The 19,227-nt window shown below is 41.0% G+C and overlaps 1 protein-coding gene across 4 annotated transcripts in view; it reads left to right on the plus strand.

Moving 5' to 3' along the window:
• The window catches only part of LOC126248755 (PTB domain-containing engulfment adapter protein 1-like), a 147,828-nt gene that overhangs the window by 65,267 nt on the left and 63,334 nt on the right, over positions 1-19,227 (plus strand). For all 4 annotated transcript variants that reach the window (XM_049950098.1, XM_049950097.1, XM_049950099.1 and 1 more), the window contains exon 2: positions 11,792-11,884. In XM_049950098.1, the coding sequence (XP_049806055.1) occupies positions 11,815-11,884 (70 nt within the window). In that variant the 5' untranslated portion in view covers positions 11,792-11,814. The remainder of the gene's footprint in view (positions 1-11,791; positions 11,885-19,227) is intronic.

Consider the following 19,227-nt stretch of genomic DNA (forward strand, 5'->3'; position numbering starts at 1 on the left):
CTATTAAATTCTCTTCCTTCTTTATTTCTAAATATTTAATTTCGTTTTGTTTATTAATCTCACTTGATTTTGTATTAGTTATAAGTTCTTCTAATAGTGCACAAAAAAGATATCAAATGGATGTAAACAAATAGAGCCCGCCTCCACGTGGCGGGACACGGGCAACGGTGTGAGTGGGGACGGGGTACTTTGTCACTCCGGACCCCGAACCCAGTCACAGCGGCTAAGTGGCAACATACGACCCACCATAAGAAATTAGACGGTGGGTCATAAAATATAAGCAGCTAGTGGAAAAAAAGTACTTTGCCAAAAGAGTTAGACAACATTGTTTCCTCTCGTGGAATGGCCACGAAATGAATCAGGGAAATCAGAGCTAATACAGTGTTAACGATAATCTTTCTTCCCACGCGCCATTCGCGAGTGGAACAGGGAGGGGGAGGGATTCAGTGGTGCCAGAAGTACCCTCAGCCACAAACCGTCAGATGGTTTCGGGAATATTGATGCAGCTGTTGACGCATCGTGGGATGAAGTGAAACACCGAAAAGAAGTTTCCTGTATAGTACTTCCCAACTGATGACGATTAAAGCTAATTTGTGTAGGATAATGCCGCTTATACATCCAAAATTGTCGGAGGTCCGTAACTACGTTCATAATAAAGGGTAAGGTCGACGTAATTCGGCTGTTAAGTAACTGTAATGTGAAGCAGAAAGTAAATACCCAAATCAGGGGTACTAAGCCGCCGTCCTCGCGCTTTCAGCTATCTTCGCGCTGTAAAGAGCGTGTAAAGTTTATTCTGGGTGCAGGTGAGCGGAGGCGCGCTGGCTGCTAGGCTGTGCTGTTGCGGTGTGGGCGCTCGCTATAATTCCCGTTCATCAGGCCTATCTGGCGCGCAATTGCGGCTGCTCCCACGCCGCTCTGCATCGCCGCTGCCTTCTGTCCATTCTCTCTCTGCACTAGCTCGCGTTGTACAGTAGCCGATGAGGCCGTCTGAAGAGCAGCCAGAATAAAGTATTAAAATCGGCTCTGGATTACGGTCAAAGGCCAGAATCAGTTCTAAGCTTAGGTGCGCCGTTCACCTGTTGGACGGTCATTCTAATATGGTGACTAACATTTCGTCCAGGGTACTGGGGCTTAACATTTTTCACCTGAGAAGTTCAAAGTATGAAACAAAAAATCAAATTTAAAGCCGTATCAGCGAAGCTATTACACACACAGCACGAGCTCGGATTTGGGATGGGTACAGGGAACAAGACGGTGCATGAAAGTTAGGCTCACAACTTGGGTGCTCTTTCTGCCTAAGGACATAACAGGGCAGCCTAATTCAAAAAGCAGTTGGGTTTGTAGTCCACCCCGATATTATTCAGTCTTTTCATTGAGTAAGCTGTAAAGAAAACAAATCTGGAAATGGGATTAAAATTCAGGGAGAAATAACTTCTTTGTTTGCTGAAATAATTTTCATACGGTAAGGGATTTGGAAGAGCAGTGGAATGGATCCTGCGATAAATAGTTAAAGATTAATAAAAGTAAAAAGGGTAATGGAATTAGTGGTAATAGACTGATGTAGACATCATTAGGCTAGTTAATGACACTCTTAAGTTGTTTAGGCAGCAAAACAAGATGACCGAAGCACAGATAATGTAAAATCCAGAATGGTGGTAGCAAGAAAACTAGGGAACTTTCTTCCCAAGGTGCTTGGTTGCAGTGTAGTCTTGTACGGAAATGAAACAGGGACGTTAACCAGTTCGGACACGAAGGGAATAGCTTTTGAAATGTAGTGCTACAAAATAATCAACCCAGATAAGTAGGTCGTGTCACTAAGAGATACTAAATACTGCTGGTATTGAAAGAAATAGTTTAAATGCGAAGAGGCCACCCGATCAACGCATAATTCATGTTACTTCACGTCGAAGATTTTTGAGAGATTAGCGCAGTTTCGTCGTTGATAGTTCTCGGCCGCAGCTTTTTCAGTCACGCGAGGCAAACTTCTGTGCATCCAGTATGTTGCCAGTTTTAAAACATAAAATTGTAGGCCACTATTCCTAACGCCCAGATGTTGTAGGAATCTGAATTAAATTTTGAGAGCCAATGTTTTTGTCAGGAGGTAAAACTCTGTGGGGTAAGGAAAGTTACTAGTCTGAAAGAAATTTTAACTTAAAAAATCGTGAACAATGGTGGACATATTCTGGCTTCATAGATTTGTTAGGCGTTGTATTCTGTATCCATTGTCAATTGATAACCGAGGTAGTCTTGAAGTCCTTGGTTCGAAGAACTTTCCACTCCGTACTAGACAGCAAATGTTAAGCTGAAATGAAGTAACTCAGGGTGTGGTAAGAGGAAATCTATTAAAACATGATCACACAGGATCAGCATCCCAGTTACATATCTGACAATTAAGGTTTCACTCTCTCCCCACCTGTTACCTTGTAACGATTTTGGTTTTACTATTGACTGTATTTTGATAATATTAGACAAAAATAAGATATTGCGGCGTTTCTTCGTACATGTCTGAATGGACAGGCACTGCGGCGACTATAGCTGTTACGAAATAAATAAAATTTATTCACAGTTAAGAAACTGAATAACTCAGTTGTATAACGGAGTGACAATAACAATTAGTGCCCGACCGGGACTCTAACCTCGATTTCCCTCTTATCGCGAGCAGCCGCCTTACCATCAGGTTACCAGAGTAAAACACAGAGCAAGCCACTTGCAATTAAAATGTCTCCCTTGTACGGTAATAAACATAACGGATGTAAGAGCGCTGGTTGTCGCACATGGTTGACGGCATATGGAAGTTTCTCTGGTCGAAGGTTGTGCTCGAATAGCGTAATGGTAAGGCGACCGCTCACGATAAGCGGGAAATTCGGGTTAGTGCCGGTCCAGCACATTTTCATTGTTAATCCATCATACAGCTGGTGGTTTTCCATATTCGGAAATTTCTCTTTCCCTTGTCCTTCGTTGATGACTTTCCGCTTAGTATGGAAGCTAAAACAAACAAATGACTAAAGATCTAAGCTTTAATTTCCCCTTCGTATAGCGACTAAGCGAAATAGATAATGCTGTTTGAGAATACTTTCGTTCCAGATAACTCGCTTCATTTAGTGTCAACCTAGTTAACTTCGATAAAATTAGAAAGTAGATTGCTTCCAATGGCAGTTTACTAAACTGCAACTGAAAATTGTAAATCACTCTTCAAAGCCAATTAGCATTTGTTTAATAATGCTTGCAAGAGACTCAGCTGATAAGCACCGTAGTACAAAAATGTACGGGCAGATGTACGATTTGTGAAGATAAGCATCTCAGTTGCACGATACAGAAAAAATAAGCAGATCTGATGACTTTCCGCTTCTAAAGTTGCGCTCTGAGTTAAGCGCGATGAAGTGGAACTAAACCATTAGTTACGGATGGTCCTTTCATAAATTGTGCTAATGCATCCCGTATTGAGTACCAGCTAAATGAGTTTTGTTGAGAATATTCAGAAAACGTAAGTCTACAATGGTGGAATTAAACAATACTCACAAAGTAATTAACGGTGACACTACAGTGCCATGGTGAATCCTAGAGCCAGCCTAGGATCAAATCGCATGTTACAGTTCGTAGTTGCAAGAGTTGAATAACGGATACTATTGTATTGAAGTAATAGCTGTTCCGACAACTTCGACGTTATGAAATGCGAAACAAGTAATTCATATTCTCCCACCATACTTCCAAACTTATTTGGAAAGAAGACTGAATTTTGTGAAGTTGACTATTTACTGTAGTTGGGTTCACTTATTTGCGAATATTGGATTAAACTATCGGATGTAATAGAGAAAAAATGTAATATGGGTACTTCATAGCTGTGCAGTCGGTAAAAGACATAAAGCACGCGAAACATGGGATTTTCCATATTGTACTGTTAGAACAACTTCAGGATCTCTACTCAAAGCTGAATTGTTCAGTGTGATATCCTCAGATCTGAAATTCCTTACGCTAAAACAAACGTTGTAGTAAGCTATCGTCTTATTGTAAAATATAAAAAAATTTTGTGCAATGTTAAACTGATGTTACTGCTTTTTATGTAGCGATTCTCGAAAACATCGCTTCGCTTGGAACGAGGAGCCCAAATGTGTTGACTGAGAATGCTAGGGCGAGTTGATCACGTATGGAAAAGATTTGGGGGGGGCCGCTTTTACACGCGGGCTATATAGGCTTGAAGCATAAGAGCCGCGGCACAAAAAGAGGAAATGAGATGCCTTTAGTACTCTAGTGCGGCCCACTTAGACTTCTAAGTCATAGGCAAAATTTTATATGGGTTACACGATTTTTTAGTGGATGCGAATGTCATGGACGCAAACAGTTGGTGTCCCACATTAAGTTAGCATTCTTGAGGAAAAGTAGGGATAAGCTGTAGGGAAAGACGGGTAATATAAAATAGGTACTCGAACCAACAGGGAACAATAAGATTTAAAGACAAAGAACGAAGTGCGCGGATAAAGTGTGTAAGACAAAAATGTAGTCTAATATAATTGCGTAGGCTTCCGCAGCCAGAGTCGGTCGACATAAGTTTTCTGGGTTTGGTACCGCGACATAATGTAAAAACTACTCCTGCTATAGAAAAGCCAACGTTTCGGCCACGGTTGCAGCGGCCTTCTTCTGGGTCTAATGGTGACCCAGAAGAAAACCGCTGCAATCGTGGCCGAAACGTTGGCTTTTCTATAGCAGGAGTAGTTTACATTATGACGCGGTACCAAACCCAGAAAACTTCTATGTCGAAAAATGTAGTCCTTAAGCTTCGGCCGTTCAATCTGTAAATCAGAGAAATTACGGTAATAAAAGAAAGGTTCAAGGAGGGATCAAAATTACAGGTGAAAAGATATCGATATTGTCGCTAAAGACAACTACGTTCTGCGAAAATGAATTAGACTGTGTGAATGGAATGAAGTTGGAATACAGAATATGGATTAAGAGTAAATTGAAGAAAGAAGGTAATGATGAGAAGTAGCAGAAATGAGAAGTCATTATGAGTGATCACGAAGTACATGAAATAAAGGTATTTTGCAACCTACACAGCAAAATAACCAGTGATGGACGGAGAAAAGAAAACATAAACAATCAAAACTGGCAAAAAGAGCATTCCTGGCCAACAGAAGTCCAGGGGTATCCCAATGACCTTAATTTGAAGAAATGTCTGAGACTGTTTGGAGCACAGCATGGTATGGCAGTGAGACGTAGTCTGGGGAAAACCAGAATAGAAAACAACCATTAAAGATGCGGAGTTACAGAAAAATGTTGGAAATCAGGTGCACTCAAGTTTCCCCGCAGAATCGGCGAGTAAAGGAGGGAATGGAGAATAGTACATGTTAAAAAATAAGGGGATAACTTCCACGGTACTAAATCTGTAGAGGAAAACAATGGAATAAATCTAGCAAATAATTGACGTAGGTTGTAAGTGCTACTCTGTGATGAAAAGGTTAAAACAGGTGAGGAGTTTTTGGGGGATCGCATCAAATCAGTGAGAAGACCGTCATCATTCACCTGTCAAAACCTTCGTCCCTCACGTCAAATTCCCTACTGCACTTACAGTGGCAGACTCGCCAACACTTGTAAACTGATGGTAAATGGAATTTAAGATTTTGCGAAAATATATTTTCTTCCATACCTAATTTCATCTAAACCCGTAACCCATGAGTGGTTTCTACTTCCTATCGCCAGACGAAGATTCTTGACCTCTCCAAGCTGGAGGTACTCTTGTGAATAACATTAACAAGACACAGTGGGATACACAAGGTATAAGGTCCATAGAGTTCGTCATAGCTAGCAGATTTTTCACGTCGTGGCAAGATGGCGCGTTCATAGTGAGTTTCAATGGAATATGCAAAAATAAGTGCTCAAAACATCACGAATGTATTTTATAAAACACTATCGGTTAAAAGCATCTAGGTTGTTGTTGGTTTTTTTAAGCGAAGTAGACCTAACTCATCCCCGAAGGAGTTCCATTGAGTTAAACTGAGTGCTCTGGGCAGGCCAGTCCATTCAGGAATGTTATTGTTCACAATTGCCACACAGGTGCTACTTTGACAGGATGCACTATCGTGATAGTTATCGTCAACGAATTGTTCCTCTACTGTACGCAGTACACATAGCTGCGAAATGCCTTCGTATCTGTCCGCATTTAGAGTTTCGTTAAGTGCAATAAGGGATCGCGTCTTAACCACGAAAAACAGCATTACAGCATTACACCGTTACACCACTACCTTCGTACCACGCCATTATTATATATGGTGGCAGGTAAAGTTCTCCAGGTATTCGCCAAACCATTTAATGGATTACTACACGGTACAGCGTATACATCACTCACTCACCAGTGGCATCGCTCTTCACACCACCTCAAGCGTTGCTTATCATTGGCTATATAGATGGATAGCGTAGGAGCTATTCAGTCATTGTACCCCGTTCTTATAGCTTCGTATGCACATTGTACCAGCTCGACTGCAGTTAAGACTTCGCCTTCGAACTGAAGATGTAACTCGCGCAGATTTTAATTACCTGATTTATTGCAGCATAGTATTGCCAACAATGTAGTTACTTTGAACAAAATAAACTTTAGGGAACAAATTTGTACTGCTACTGCTGCTACGTAAATTTAAAGTATTACATATTACTATTATACTCGTCTATAGTTAACAGGATAGCTAGCCAGTGAAGCAAGGTGGAGAGGGTGTGGAAAAGGTTGGCAGCGGCAAAATAACTGCAAACTGGCCTCTGCATATTCATTTAGATTTCTTCCGATTTCTGAGAGATAGTCCCTCAGACAAATTTAGAAGAATAAAGAAAATGGACGACGGGAAAGAGTGCACCATAATTTTTGAACAAGCCTTCGTTGGTTCAAAGCTCTGGTGGAAAGCAGTGTCGTAAACTCGGAGCGCTGTAAGATGTAGTGTCTTCCAGCAAACTTATGTAGACTGCCTGTGAGTTTCCACAGAGCAGCATCGTGATACTAAAAGATAAAAAGCGGTGTTTTTCAGATTTGTAGACTGGAGAGCCTTTAGGTATTTTGCATTTTAGATTCTACCCATTCCGCAGGACCAAATTAGAAAAAAGATATCATAGAGTGTAAGACGTCAAACGGGCCGATTTGGAGCAAGAGAGGCAGCACAGGACATTTTTCACTCTCTATTCTTTTACAAATAGTTCATAAAATTTTGTCTGCAAGACCAGGAAGGATTCAGGATTTGAACTCGCAGCAATGGGAGTTCAGAAACGTAAATTTCTCACATGTGAAATTTCATCATTCTTCACTTACTATAGACTGCATTTGTTGCTATAGGTACACGTATCTTAAGAGATTCTCAGATGAATTTTGCACAGCATACAAATATTTAAAGGTGTATGAAACTCTAGAAATTAATTTATGAAAAAATGAATGAGCTGTTACTTAAAATCCGTCTTGATTGCAATAAAGACGGATTTTAAGTAACATTATAAAATCACTGATTGCTGTTATCCCATAAGACATTGTCTGTTTTTGCAAAATGAATGAGCTGTTTAAAATTTGAACTTCATGTCCAGAAAAACTCATTTTGTAGTTCTCGATTTTTACTAGATTTGGAAGATCCTAGAGTTTCACATAAAGAACTTTGTTTAATAAGCATACCAAGTTTAAGTAATAAGACATTTATTTTGGACGTATTTAAGTACAGAAACTCGTTTCGCAGAATACGGCCCTTAAAGTTTCTGCTTCCATTTGGCATCCTTTAAGAACAGTCCAGCTCCATAGACAGGTCCTTCATTTTCTGAATGTTTTCTTCCTTTTCACATTCATATCACGCACTCTTCTTGATTTTTATCACCTCCAAAAATTTGTCATTACACGCTCTCCATACAAAGCTTTGATGCAGTTCACTTTGGGCTTAATTCCCAGTTTCTCAAAAACATGTACTGCTTTGTACACAATCCTTGAAACATGAAACTGCATCATAAACATAAATAGCGAGTGAATTTCTTACCACAAAAATGGTTTTTGACAATATTTCCCATACACATTGGTTAGAACTTTAAGTTGGGTTTTGGGTACGACCATAAAGACATTTTTTTCAGTTTTCATTTACAGGGTCCCAGAATATAGGTTAGATGGCTTACATTACAGCAGTTGGTAGATTCCTATGATCTTCACTCACGCATGGCAGAAGAATGCTGTGTAAAGGGGTGTGCCGCTGCGTCTTGGTACACTTCAGACCAAATAACATGCCTTACAATCTCTGAAATAAGCTTTATGCATCAAACTACTCACGAAGATGTGCGCTCCAAAATAGGCATACTTTCAAAAAATAGAATTTTTTTAATTTTCGACGTCCTACTTCCCTTACAGATCAAACGACACACGATCACAGCGAAAAATGTCTCAAATCGGTCTGTTCATGTTACTACGTGTCAAACCTCACCATTGCCTATAATACCGTTAACCAAGACGTCCTAACTAAGAACAGCGTTTCAAAGAATGCTTCCGCTGATTTCATACGACTTTTTGCAACCACCCTTACAAAGACTCGAAGGTCCCTTTCTGTAAATGAGGCCTGTGTGGCCTTCATTTGGCTGTGCTGCTTTCGCGTTTCCACTTCAGCCACCTCACCATCAGTCGACTTGGACAGCTATAAAAAGGTTCAAATGTCCCCAATGGCTTTTGCTAAGATGACATCCGATGACTAGGCCATGATTGACGCCACTGAGCTCTCATGACCGACCCATTCAGCTGTTGAACGTTTATCTACGAAACAATAATCACCTCCTCGGTACTGGGGGTTCTCGTGACAGTGGTGAGTTCCGAATGGCGTAAGGGTGTCCAGATATTTCGGTTCAGATAGTTGAAGTAATTACGCTGTACCGATAGTCTACATCCCTTACTTAGTTTGCTATTTGGATCTCAAATTTGTGTTTAAAATTGTATTGGTTAATAGGGATGCTAAAATAAACCCTTCTACATACTTAATTGATTTATCATTAAATTTTAATTTCGAGAAGAGAACTTCGTACAGACATACATCTAAATTCTGCTTCATAGGTGGGTTATGTAAATGGCTTCGTATAGATTTCACTTCTAAGATACCTCAACTACTTCCTTTAAAATCTTCGTGAACATGAAAAAATAGTTGGTCCGTGATTCAGGGTCCGTACCAAACAAAAAACAATACTATGTAAGTCACCTGAAAAGCAAGAGGAAGGCAACGGCAACTACATCCAGTGGAACTGTGCATAGTAAACCACTACGGTGTTTAAACCAACCTTAAGGATAACAGCTTTCTAAGACTTCGAAAATTACTCTAAAATAGTCAGTTACACCACAATTCCCCTGATAGGGCACACACCCAAAGTTCAACATTCAGATCTAGAGTTCCTAAATACTAAAGCTTCCTTCGCTTAGACGTCCCATTACGAGCGAGATAGGTAGATTTTAGGTACTTCACTTTGATGAATGGGCTGGTAGTGATGTAAAATACCTGCTAGACTTCATATGGAGCGAATAGCATGCCGTCCATAACTTGACACTGCGATCGTGCTCATTCGTTCGCTGAATAGTTAGAAAGTTCGTCCTACATTTGAGAGCTGGAATTCTCGTATTGGAGATTCAAATGTTTAGTAGCTCGGCAGAGTAGCAAGCAAGTGTACTTCCTCTTGTTTGTCAAAGGCAAAAAGGAAATAAAATGCAAGAATAAAGCTTTAACTGAGTTGGTTTGTTGACGAGAACTGTTGGTACTGATGCAAATAACATTACCAGCATGAAATAACTGGTTCAAATGGCTCTGAGCACTAAGGGACTTAACTTCTGAGGTCATCAGTCCCCTAGAACTTAGAACTACTTAAACCTAACTAACCTAAGGACTTCACAAACATCCATGCCCGAGGCAGGATTCCAACCTGCGACCGTAGCGGTCGCGCGGCTTCAGACTCTAGCGCCTAGAACCGCTCGGCCACCCTGGCCGGCAGCATGAAATAACTGTTCAATGGCAAGGTCCAACTCCTCGTAGTGGGCCAGGATGTGGAAAAAAATTCTTGAGTTTCCTTGCTGTGCAGATTACGTTTCGTGTTGCTTCGTAGTTTTTCAGGAAACGGCGCAGTAGCGTTGGTTATCTCTGCGAGAACAGCTTCCGCGCGGTAGACGCTCAAATTCTAGGACACGACACAAACTACGCATTACGCCCCAAATTGTTTCATTGCGTTTAGAACATCTAAGTGTTAAAACTCCCAATCAGGTCCGTCGTTAGTCATTGCTAACCCAATTTGTCACCTACCGGAAGAATATTCCATGCGCAAATATTTGTACAATGGAGCACTGTAAACAGGTATGGGAGGTACAAAACTTCAAAAAACCTGATTCTCTCCAAGTAGTGACTTACGAATTTTCTCCTGTTTCAATATGAAGATAAATTGTTCCAAATAAGCACATACCTTCACACGTGGAAAATCTGATTTTGTTCAGACTGACTTGATTAAAATGGTGATTGTAAATACGTCAAGAGCATGCTTCATGCTAAGCAGTAAGCTGTATTGCGGTGTCAAATGCATGACTGACGGCGTATAACATTGTAAGTTGTAAAGTTATATCTCTGAGAGAAGTCAGTCTGCTTCAGGTGTACTCGCTCTTAAAAACATTGTTTATAGTCTATTGGGACTTAATGTGTGAAGCCTCACCATTGCCTATAATATCGTTCTTAACATAGTTCGCGTCACTAACTTCGATTAGACACAAATGTTTCCGCTGTGACAGTGTGTCGTTTGGTCTTAAAGGTATTGTAACCACAACATATAGTTTCTCTGATTCATTCCTGCGGGATGGGAAGAACTGAAAATGCAAACATTCCCGAGAGCTCTCCAGTCTAAAAATCTGAATGACACCGGTCTTGATTTGTTGGTTTTCACACCAGAGCATCGTGACAAAGGCGTCTACTAGTTTACTGGAGGACTTTCACATTATGCAACGCTCTGTCTTTACGATTACTTGAATCCCAACACTGCTTTCAGTCAGAGCCTTGAGTCAACGACGGTGGGACCAAAAATTACGGTGCATTCCTTGTCGCCGTCTACTTCGCTTATTCTGCTAAATTTGTGTTGTGGGGAGAACATGGTTTGAGCGACTCGGAGAAATTTACGGTAATATAAATAAAAATGCAGAAGCTAGTTTGTAGTTGGCATTTTGCCGTTGCCAACCTTCTCCACACCCTCTCCACCTTGTTTAACTGGATAGATGTGCTATTAATTATGGACTCGTACATCAGTGATCTCTAACTCTTAATTTACACATTTGTCTGGTAAGACTTACTTTGTTCAACGTAACTACATCGTTGTCAATACATCGTTGCAATAAAGCAGGTAATGGAAATAATCTGCGAGAGTTACATCAGAAAACACAATGAAGTTTTCTTCAAAGTATTGTAGTTAAAAAAAATGGGCAAAAACTTGTTTCTACATTTAGTCTGTAGGCTACTGCTTACGTGAGCTGATCTGCAGGGAAGAGATTGGCTGACAACTGACGTCAGTTCTCTGCCATTTAATGTAATGACAAACCAGTCGTCATAAGTGTGGATGTAATGAAGGCCTTAAACAGCTCTGCTTAAAAACTCGGCAGATAACTGTTATTGCATCATAAACATTGCCACAGGTACTCGTAAAAATAAACTTAAAACTGTCAATAGGTGTGAAGAAATCAACAATCAGTAAGGAAAACTTCTTAAAGAGATTGCAGGAGATGATTTAGAGACCATACACTGCTCTGAACCTCACTGGCCTTTTTAATTTCCTTATTCGCATTTTTCAGTGTTCGTGTGCGGGGGCGTACCTATGATGATGAGGAACTCCGCGCTCCTGAAGTGGGCGCAAAACAACACCAGCAAACAAACTGTCAAGGAAGGTAAGGCTTATTCTCTATACAAAGTAAGCTCACTCCTGTGATTCGCAATTGCCATCCCAAATTTGTCAATCTTCCAAACAAAATTTTCTCAAACAGGCTAACAAAACTGGCATACAACATTAGCACTGCCGAATACAGCCACGGAGGATAATCGAATTTATGAATTTTCTTTCTAGTTACATGGAAAAATTATTTCGTAGAAGAGCATCTTCAGTAAAAACTAAAATTCTTTATAGATGGCGAAAGTTACAGAAGTTAAGATTTTACACACAAATTACGTAAAGGTTAATGAAAAATGTTAGATTGATCTAACTGTTATGTATAGTGCAGATCATATGACTGGATGACGATATAGTCAGCAGATTGAAACAAATTACAAGATTTTTGGGAGTAAATAAATTCAAAGATAATAGAGCGAAAATTAAATTCATTGGTTACAATCTAGACTTCCGTTGAAGAATGCAAATATAACAAAACTGAGTTGATATCCCGTTTGGTGCCAAGTTTTGTCTAGTATGCGGACTGCGAATATCTACAAAAAGAAGGCTCCCACTGAGCTAAAAGCTGTAGCTCTAAGTTTCTGTAGCGAGCCGTAAATAAGTGGATTGTTGTAAAATCTAATAGCAATGCGCACTGAATAAAGCTTTCAATAATTAGATTCTGTAAAGGGCACATGGAATAGTAAGATTCTAAAGTAACAGAATCGTTCCTTGGTGCTTAGACAACGCTTGTAGGATTTCGTAAATATCTGCAGTGGAAATCGTGCGCTACTGGAGACACGGGCGTACACGAAGACGATACCTCCTACGGTAGCGTTTTAAAGCCTCTTCACACACACCCAGAAACCTGAAGTAGCCGATATCGGCAAACTAGTTTTTATCGCTTTTAAAAATACCTTTTCCCGATATAGCACTACTGATCTTAACTCGTTTAGTTAACGCCAGTGATGGCAGGATCTGCGTGACAGACTGCATAATTTTATAAAAACAAATAGTTTATTGCGGCCAATCCCTGTGTATTAATGAAGCTGCTTCTGTGTTGTTGGCGCTGTTCCCTTTAGTGCAGAGAGATATTAGCTAAAGGTAAATTGTGTGGTTTAGAAGTGGTTAGGAAATTGTCAGTTAAACGGTGCCTCGCAGTTGCAAATACAAACACTGCGTAATTCCCGCCTATCATTGTCACACGCTATTTGACATTGGGCACAACGGCGGTCTCTTCGGCAGGTTCAGCCGGCTTGTTGGCCAAAGTAATTGTAACTAGAAGTTCGTAGTAGTAGTAGTAGGTCTTACTTGTACATTTCGTAGCCATTCAGTTCTTCTAATTTTCATTAGTTGCCAAGTCTGGTTCATTTAAATGTACACTTTTCCTTCTAAAAATTAAGTTGCCTGGCAAGTCCAAAGACTTCAAAACACCTTGTTTTCGAGAATTTTTCTCTCCATATTCTCGCTCAGTGTTTCAGACCCAGGCATGAATACCAGTCTTCTATATGCCGAGTTCTGTTATCGTTAGTGGTTAACTAAGTAGTTAGCGTATTGACAACATCTCTCTGCAGTTTTTATCTTGTTAATTTTCCTCAGCAGTGTTGTTGGAAGCACAGATAATGCTCCCTAGATAATAGGAGCTCGTTTTCTTAAACTCAGTATCTCCTAGTACCAGTGATAACTCCACTTCCCTTCTTGTTACAATCATACCGGTCCATCTTAACTGATCCTCAGACCAGCGTTTCGTGCCGCCTCCTATAATCACTTAAGTTGCTATTACATCATCTTCTTCCTCTGCTTTAACGACAGGATCATCGGCGAAAGCAAACACTTGTCACCCACATTTACACACTTCAAGCGAGGGTTTTTAGGACCTTCCCAATATAAAGTTAACTAGGTACCAAACAGAAAAACTAAATTTCCCCAGCCTGTCTCCACTGTAAAACAGACTTCCTTCATCCCTCACTTCATTGTTTCCTCAAGGGACATTCTGGCCATCCGGATAAGTTTCGAAGATTTCTCATTTTTTACTTACCCTTCACGTTTTTCTCTGAACCCTATGATAGGCTTCCATCAAATCGATGAATAGGCAGACTTTTCTCCACAAATTAAAACACCTATTCCTTGTCTGAGACTTAAGACTTAGTCTGTCGTTAACATGACTTCCCGAAATCCGGCCTGGTGCGCTTCAAGGGTTTCCTGTGTATATGGAAATAGCCTTTAAGAATGTACACAATCTTACATGTGCGCTATGCAGTAATACGTGTACACAAAGTTTAAAAACACTTCAGATTATTTATTGCACAAGAACCAAACATTGTACAGATACCATACGTGACATTTTGAAGAGAAACCCTGAAAGTTTTAATGTATACGGCCACAGCGTAGTTGGGCAATTTGCCCATAGTCTGCGCTAGTCTCAAACTTTGAGAGTTCAGGTGCGGAACGAGCTTTCTGTTTAGATTAGTACTTGTTCCATAGATCATGAATACGACACTTCGTAATTTGTGGAACGTGTCAGGTTAATAAAAGGTGTCTATACAAGATAGTAAAGTACACAAAATATTACATGACACTTAATATTGTTTCTTTTATTTTTTATTTCTTTGTTGGGCGTTGGGGAAATTACCCACTTACTATATCCAAAAATTCATCTAATGAGTAGGAGTTGCCATTAAAGGAAATTAAAAGTATTTCTTAGTGTTACATGGCTATTCGTCAGACTTTCGATGCTATTAGGTAAGTGACGAGACTTCCGTGGCAGCATAATTTACCCTTCTGAGCCAGTTACATTTAACCTTGAGTAGTGATCATCCTTTCTCCTAGTGTTGTAGCCATGTACACTATTCCTTTCGAATTCGTTCGAATTAATAACAAATTTCATAAGTGAAAATATATTGAGGCTACAGTGAACATCTCTAGCTCTTTAAATAAGTGTTGGAGTTAGACAGAAACAACTGTGCTACAGCTGTTCAGCGGATGTTTAGGACGAAATACGGTAAGAGGCCAACAAGGAATGCCATTTACCACTGGCACAACAAATTCGTTAAGACGGGTTGCTTGTGTTCGGCAAAGAGAAGCGGACGTCCCAGTGTGAGTGAAGTGAATGTGGAGCGCGTACGAGAGACGGGTGTGGCAAGAATTAGTTTACCGTATTGTCTGCCGGGTCACTCGTGGTTCGCATATCGAATGTTTGTAAGAAAAGGTTCTCTTCAAAATGCAATATTTGACATGTGTACAATGTTTAGTTCTTGTGAAAGTCTTCCCAGACTTGATGTACACCCTGTATATCAGTGAGATTCCAACACGTGGGTGTTTCTCGTGGCTTCATTATTGGGCGTATTACTGCTTGTTGCCATTCATTGGGAATTTTTTCCTCAAAAACTACAGAATCAGTCCATCTAGTTGATTTCTATGTCTCTATCTTGTGTTACAGAAGTTCCATTGCGATGGGGTTGGTTCGTGGGCAATAGCGACTATTCTGTAAGAGCACAAGAGGACGTGAACACCTTAACTTCGAAACCTTCCGAATTTATTGCTTATTTTTCTTTGAATGCTATGAAATGAAATGTAATGCAGATGCGATAATCTGAAATACGCGGCATTAAATCTTCCCCGCTGTGCTACATTGCTCCTCGGGACTCGGTGAAACGTCAAGGGAAGTTCTTGGTAGATAGTACTACCTGCATTGAATAATTTCCGCAAGCGGTAGATAGTGTTAAGAGTTGGTTGTTTCCTGTGCAGGAATCGGCTTTCCTGTACCGTGTAAATATGAACTTAATTGAACCTGTATGACGCGCTAACAGAAAACTACCAGGAAAAGTTAGCCGCAAAGGAAGTAGAGCCTTCTAGGCAGATACTGTCAGAGAAAGTAACCAAATCAGTGACTACAAGCGAACATTTAAGTGTGAATCGTGTGGGTGCAACGTAAAAATGCCTGATTCTCAACCCGGAAGTTCATGAGTTAAATAATACATGAATTAGAGATGGCTAAATTTGCCCGATAAATAAAGCACGAACTCACTCATTTAAAAATTCGGAACTGAAAGTAGCGAAAGCTTTAACATTTAGTTTGAGGAAAAACTGTACTTCATTATGTACAAAACCACAAAATTCCCCAAAAACAATTCGTACTCTTCGGAAAAGTTGTTGTTGTTCACAGCGGATGAAGTATCAATATGTTGGCAAACATACTATCAAACAGTAGATGCTGTTAACTTTGCTCTCACGTTTGAATGAATTCAAAAATTTGTGAACGCCCAGAACATGTACGAGCCGCCACTGTTCATGGAACTCATTACGTCTTCTGCTATGACATTAATTTCTTCAAAACAGTCCTTCCATAAATTCATGTCCCCTCTTGGACATAATTGTAGAAAATGATTCTTCGAAGTCACTATAAAAATTTAAGTATGGTCAAACTTCATGAGACTTACTAGAGACAACAGTAAGAGGTGTAACACTGCAACTTTGTTAGTTACAGCGAACATATAGTTCTAAAGGATACTATATTCTAATAAATGCGTTATGTAAGACAGGAGAAAAGTGGATTAAAACAATTTTCAGTTTCTGGCGTTCTTCAGGACTGAAAGATCGTCCTTGAGGACTTAGGTTTCTTAGCTGTAAAACCTCAATGTAGTGACATTGCAGCTGTTGAAAATGTGGAAGTTCATGTGGTCAGTTGAACATGACTCAAATTGCTGGAGTAATCCCAAGCCAATAGATAAAGCTAGTCGCAGTACCAAACATTAGAATGGTCTAAGCCTTTCACTGGCACCTAGTGTTCTAACGACGACACACTTACTGCAGAAGTCTCAAATTCGGTCTGAGTTCAGCGATGGGTGAGTGTCCCCTAGCGTCACTTACGCCACGTCAATGTACAGGACGATTCCTCGATGTTACAAACTTTCAGGGATAGACAAGAGTAAATGTAGAAATTAAAGGTAAAGGACCCCGCTCCAGAAAGAGACGAGAGTTGCAAGCGAAAATTCTTCTGTCCTTATGACGACAGCCCTGCAATATCACAGAAGGAACATCCAGCTTCTCGTAGCCCCATCACACGATCTCGTTCAGTGAGGTATTGATAATGCCGTTTTAGTCACCTTAGTCATTTGTGACTAACATACTAACCCTGTCCAGTTTCAAAGGTAACAAACGCTGACGTCCGTTACAGTGTATATGTAGAGCACATTATGTAAATCACCATAGCACTCTTAAGCGACCGACGCTAGATTTGAACAGACCTCTTCCAGATGTAAACATGCCTGCCAACTTTGTTTCGTTTTGTTGTAGAGATCTTTCCAGTTAGCGTATAAAGTGGTTCTAATAGTTCACATGTATCACCTAATTAGTCATTCAATTTCATAAATTCGTAACTCAAAATGCCGTTTCGGACGTAGTATTAAGTAATTTATGCATTTAGACTTCTTCGCTCTGTTCCACGTTCGGACGGAAACAGTGCGGAATAACATTGACGACAGTTTGCCTCAAGGGTGTGTTAATCTTCCGGACGCGGGGATGTACGGCATTTCATCCACCGTGGGGCCCACTTGCATGTCCTTAAATGTAATAATTTTCCACAGGCACTGCACCGCTACATACCTAAGATAACTTCCACAAAGCAATCTGAAAGTGGCGCTCGGAAAGACGGGCTTCTGAAGTTAAGTTCTCCATTAGAACATGGCAGAAATGCATGTGACGTTTCTTACTTAATGGTCTCGAAACGATGGGTTTAAGTAATAACTGTCTCAAAAACCAGTTACCGAGCTGTCAAGTTCATATCTCACTCCGTGTGGGACTTGGATCCCCATCGGGCACTCGCTAGGTGGAAGATAGTGAAATAACTCTTAAATGTCTGTAGCACCGGGGAAATAAAATAACAAAGGTAGACCAAATAGTAACACAGGCCTAAACCCATTAGTACCCGTTCCGGCATCTAGCGGGTAGTGTTCAGCGTCGGCCCACAAAGTTGGTGAGATTGCTACAAATAGGATGACGTGGAAAAACTGCACCACCAAGGAGTTCTGAGTCGCCAACGAAATGGTTCAAATGGCTCTGAGCACTATGGGACTCAACTGCTGAGGTCATTAGTCCCCTAGAACTTAGAACTACTTAAACCTAACTAACCTAAGGACATCACAAACATCCATGCCCGAGGCAGGATTCGAACCTGCGACCGTAGCGGTCTTGCGGTCCCAGACTGCAGCGCCTTTAACCGCACGGCCACTTCGGCCGGCTCGCCAACGAAAGTTCGCGTGTTTTCACATAAGATGTCTTCAAATATTGCGTCAGCAGAATATTGGTGGCGCTACCAGCCCTACTATCAGGATGTAAATGAAGTTTGCGTACAATACAAGACGTAAGGGTTGTGAGCGTTGGTTAGCTTGGCGAATGGACGTGGTGAGTTGCTGTTAGTCAACAACGCCTTTCAGGCGACAAAGACGCCATTATCGACACCTTACTGGGTTTGAACGAGATTGTATAACAGCGTTCTGAGAAGCTGTATGTTCCTTCCGCGATATTGCACAAAGACTTGGCAGGAATGTAGCCACTGTTCATAATTGCTGGCAGCTGTCGTCACGAGAATGTACAGTCGCAAGAAGACTGACACCGAACGGCTACTTCGCACTACTGTCAGGGGGAAACCATAGTGTAAGTTGTATTGCTCTGGCGCATCGTACTCAATCTGCGGCAACAATTTCAGCAGCAGTTATCACCACTGAGAGATAAAGAACTACTACAAATTTGTTACTTCAGTGACATCTCAGGCGAACGTCCTGTCGCGTGCATTGCTCTGATGCCAAATCACCGCACCATTGCAAATCGGACGCAGATGAAGTAGGTGGCCATACGGCCGCAGCAGTCTTCATGAAAGGACAGTCCTTCAAAACTGTAAAATGTTGCATTACCCCAGCTACACCATGGGAGGAACATGGGGCTAAGTGGCAAGCAGAATAACACTCCCCACAGTACCTGGTCTGTACAAGGACTAATAGTGAGTCCTTCTTGGCCACGAAGCCCATGTTTTTTGTGGAGGACTTGGAAGACAAATTTGGGGAAGTGACAGCTATCTATAAAATGAAGTGGGTCAGTTGTGATCAAAATGTGGGGTGAGAGGGTGGAGCCATGGTCACTGGCTGTGGACCCACCCCCAGGGGGCTCATCACTGTTCGGCGCGTTTGTGCTTGGCTACCACGGGGCCCCAGCCGTTGCAGTGTTTTTGTCTTCCGTGCTGCATGTCTATCCTCTTGCTATTCCCCCCCCCCCCCCCTCCCTTGGGAACATGCCTGGGGTGTTATCAGGAAGGTTTTGTTTTCACTGACGTAAGAACAGTACCGGCTTCGGTTTTTCGCTCCCCTTTCC

Source organism: Schistocerca nitens, chromosome 3, assembly GCF_023898315.1.
Source record: "Schistocerca nitens isolate TAMUIC-IGC-003100 chromosome 3, iqSchNite1.1, whole genome shotgun sequence".
Classification (NCBI taxonomy): Eukaryota; Metazoa; Arthropoda; class Insecta; order Orthoptera; family Acrididae; genus Schistocerca; species Schistocerca nitens.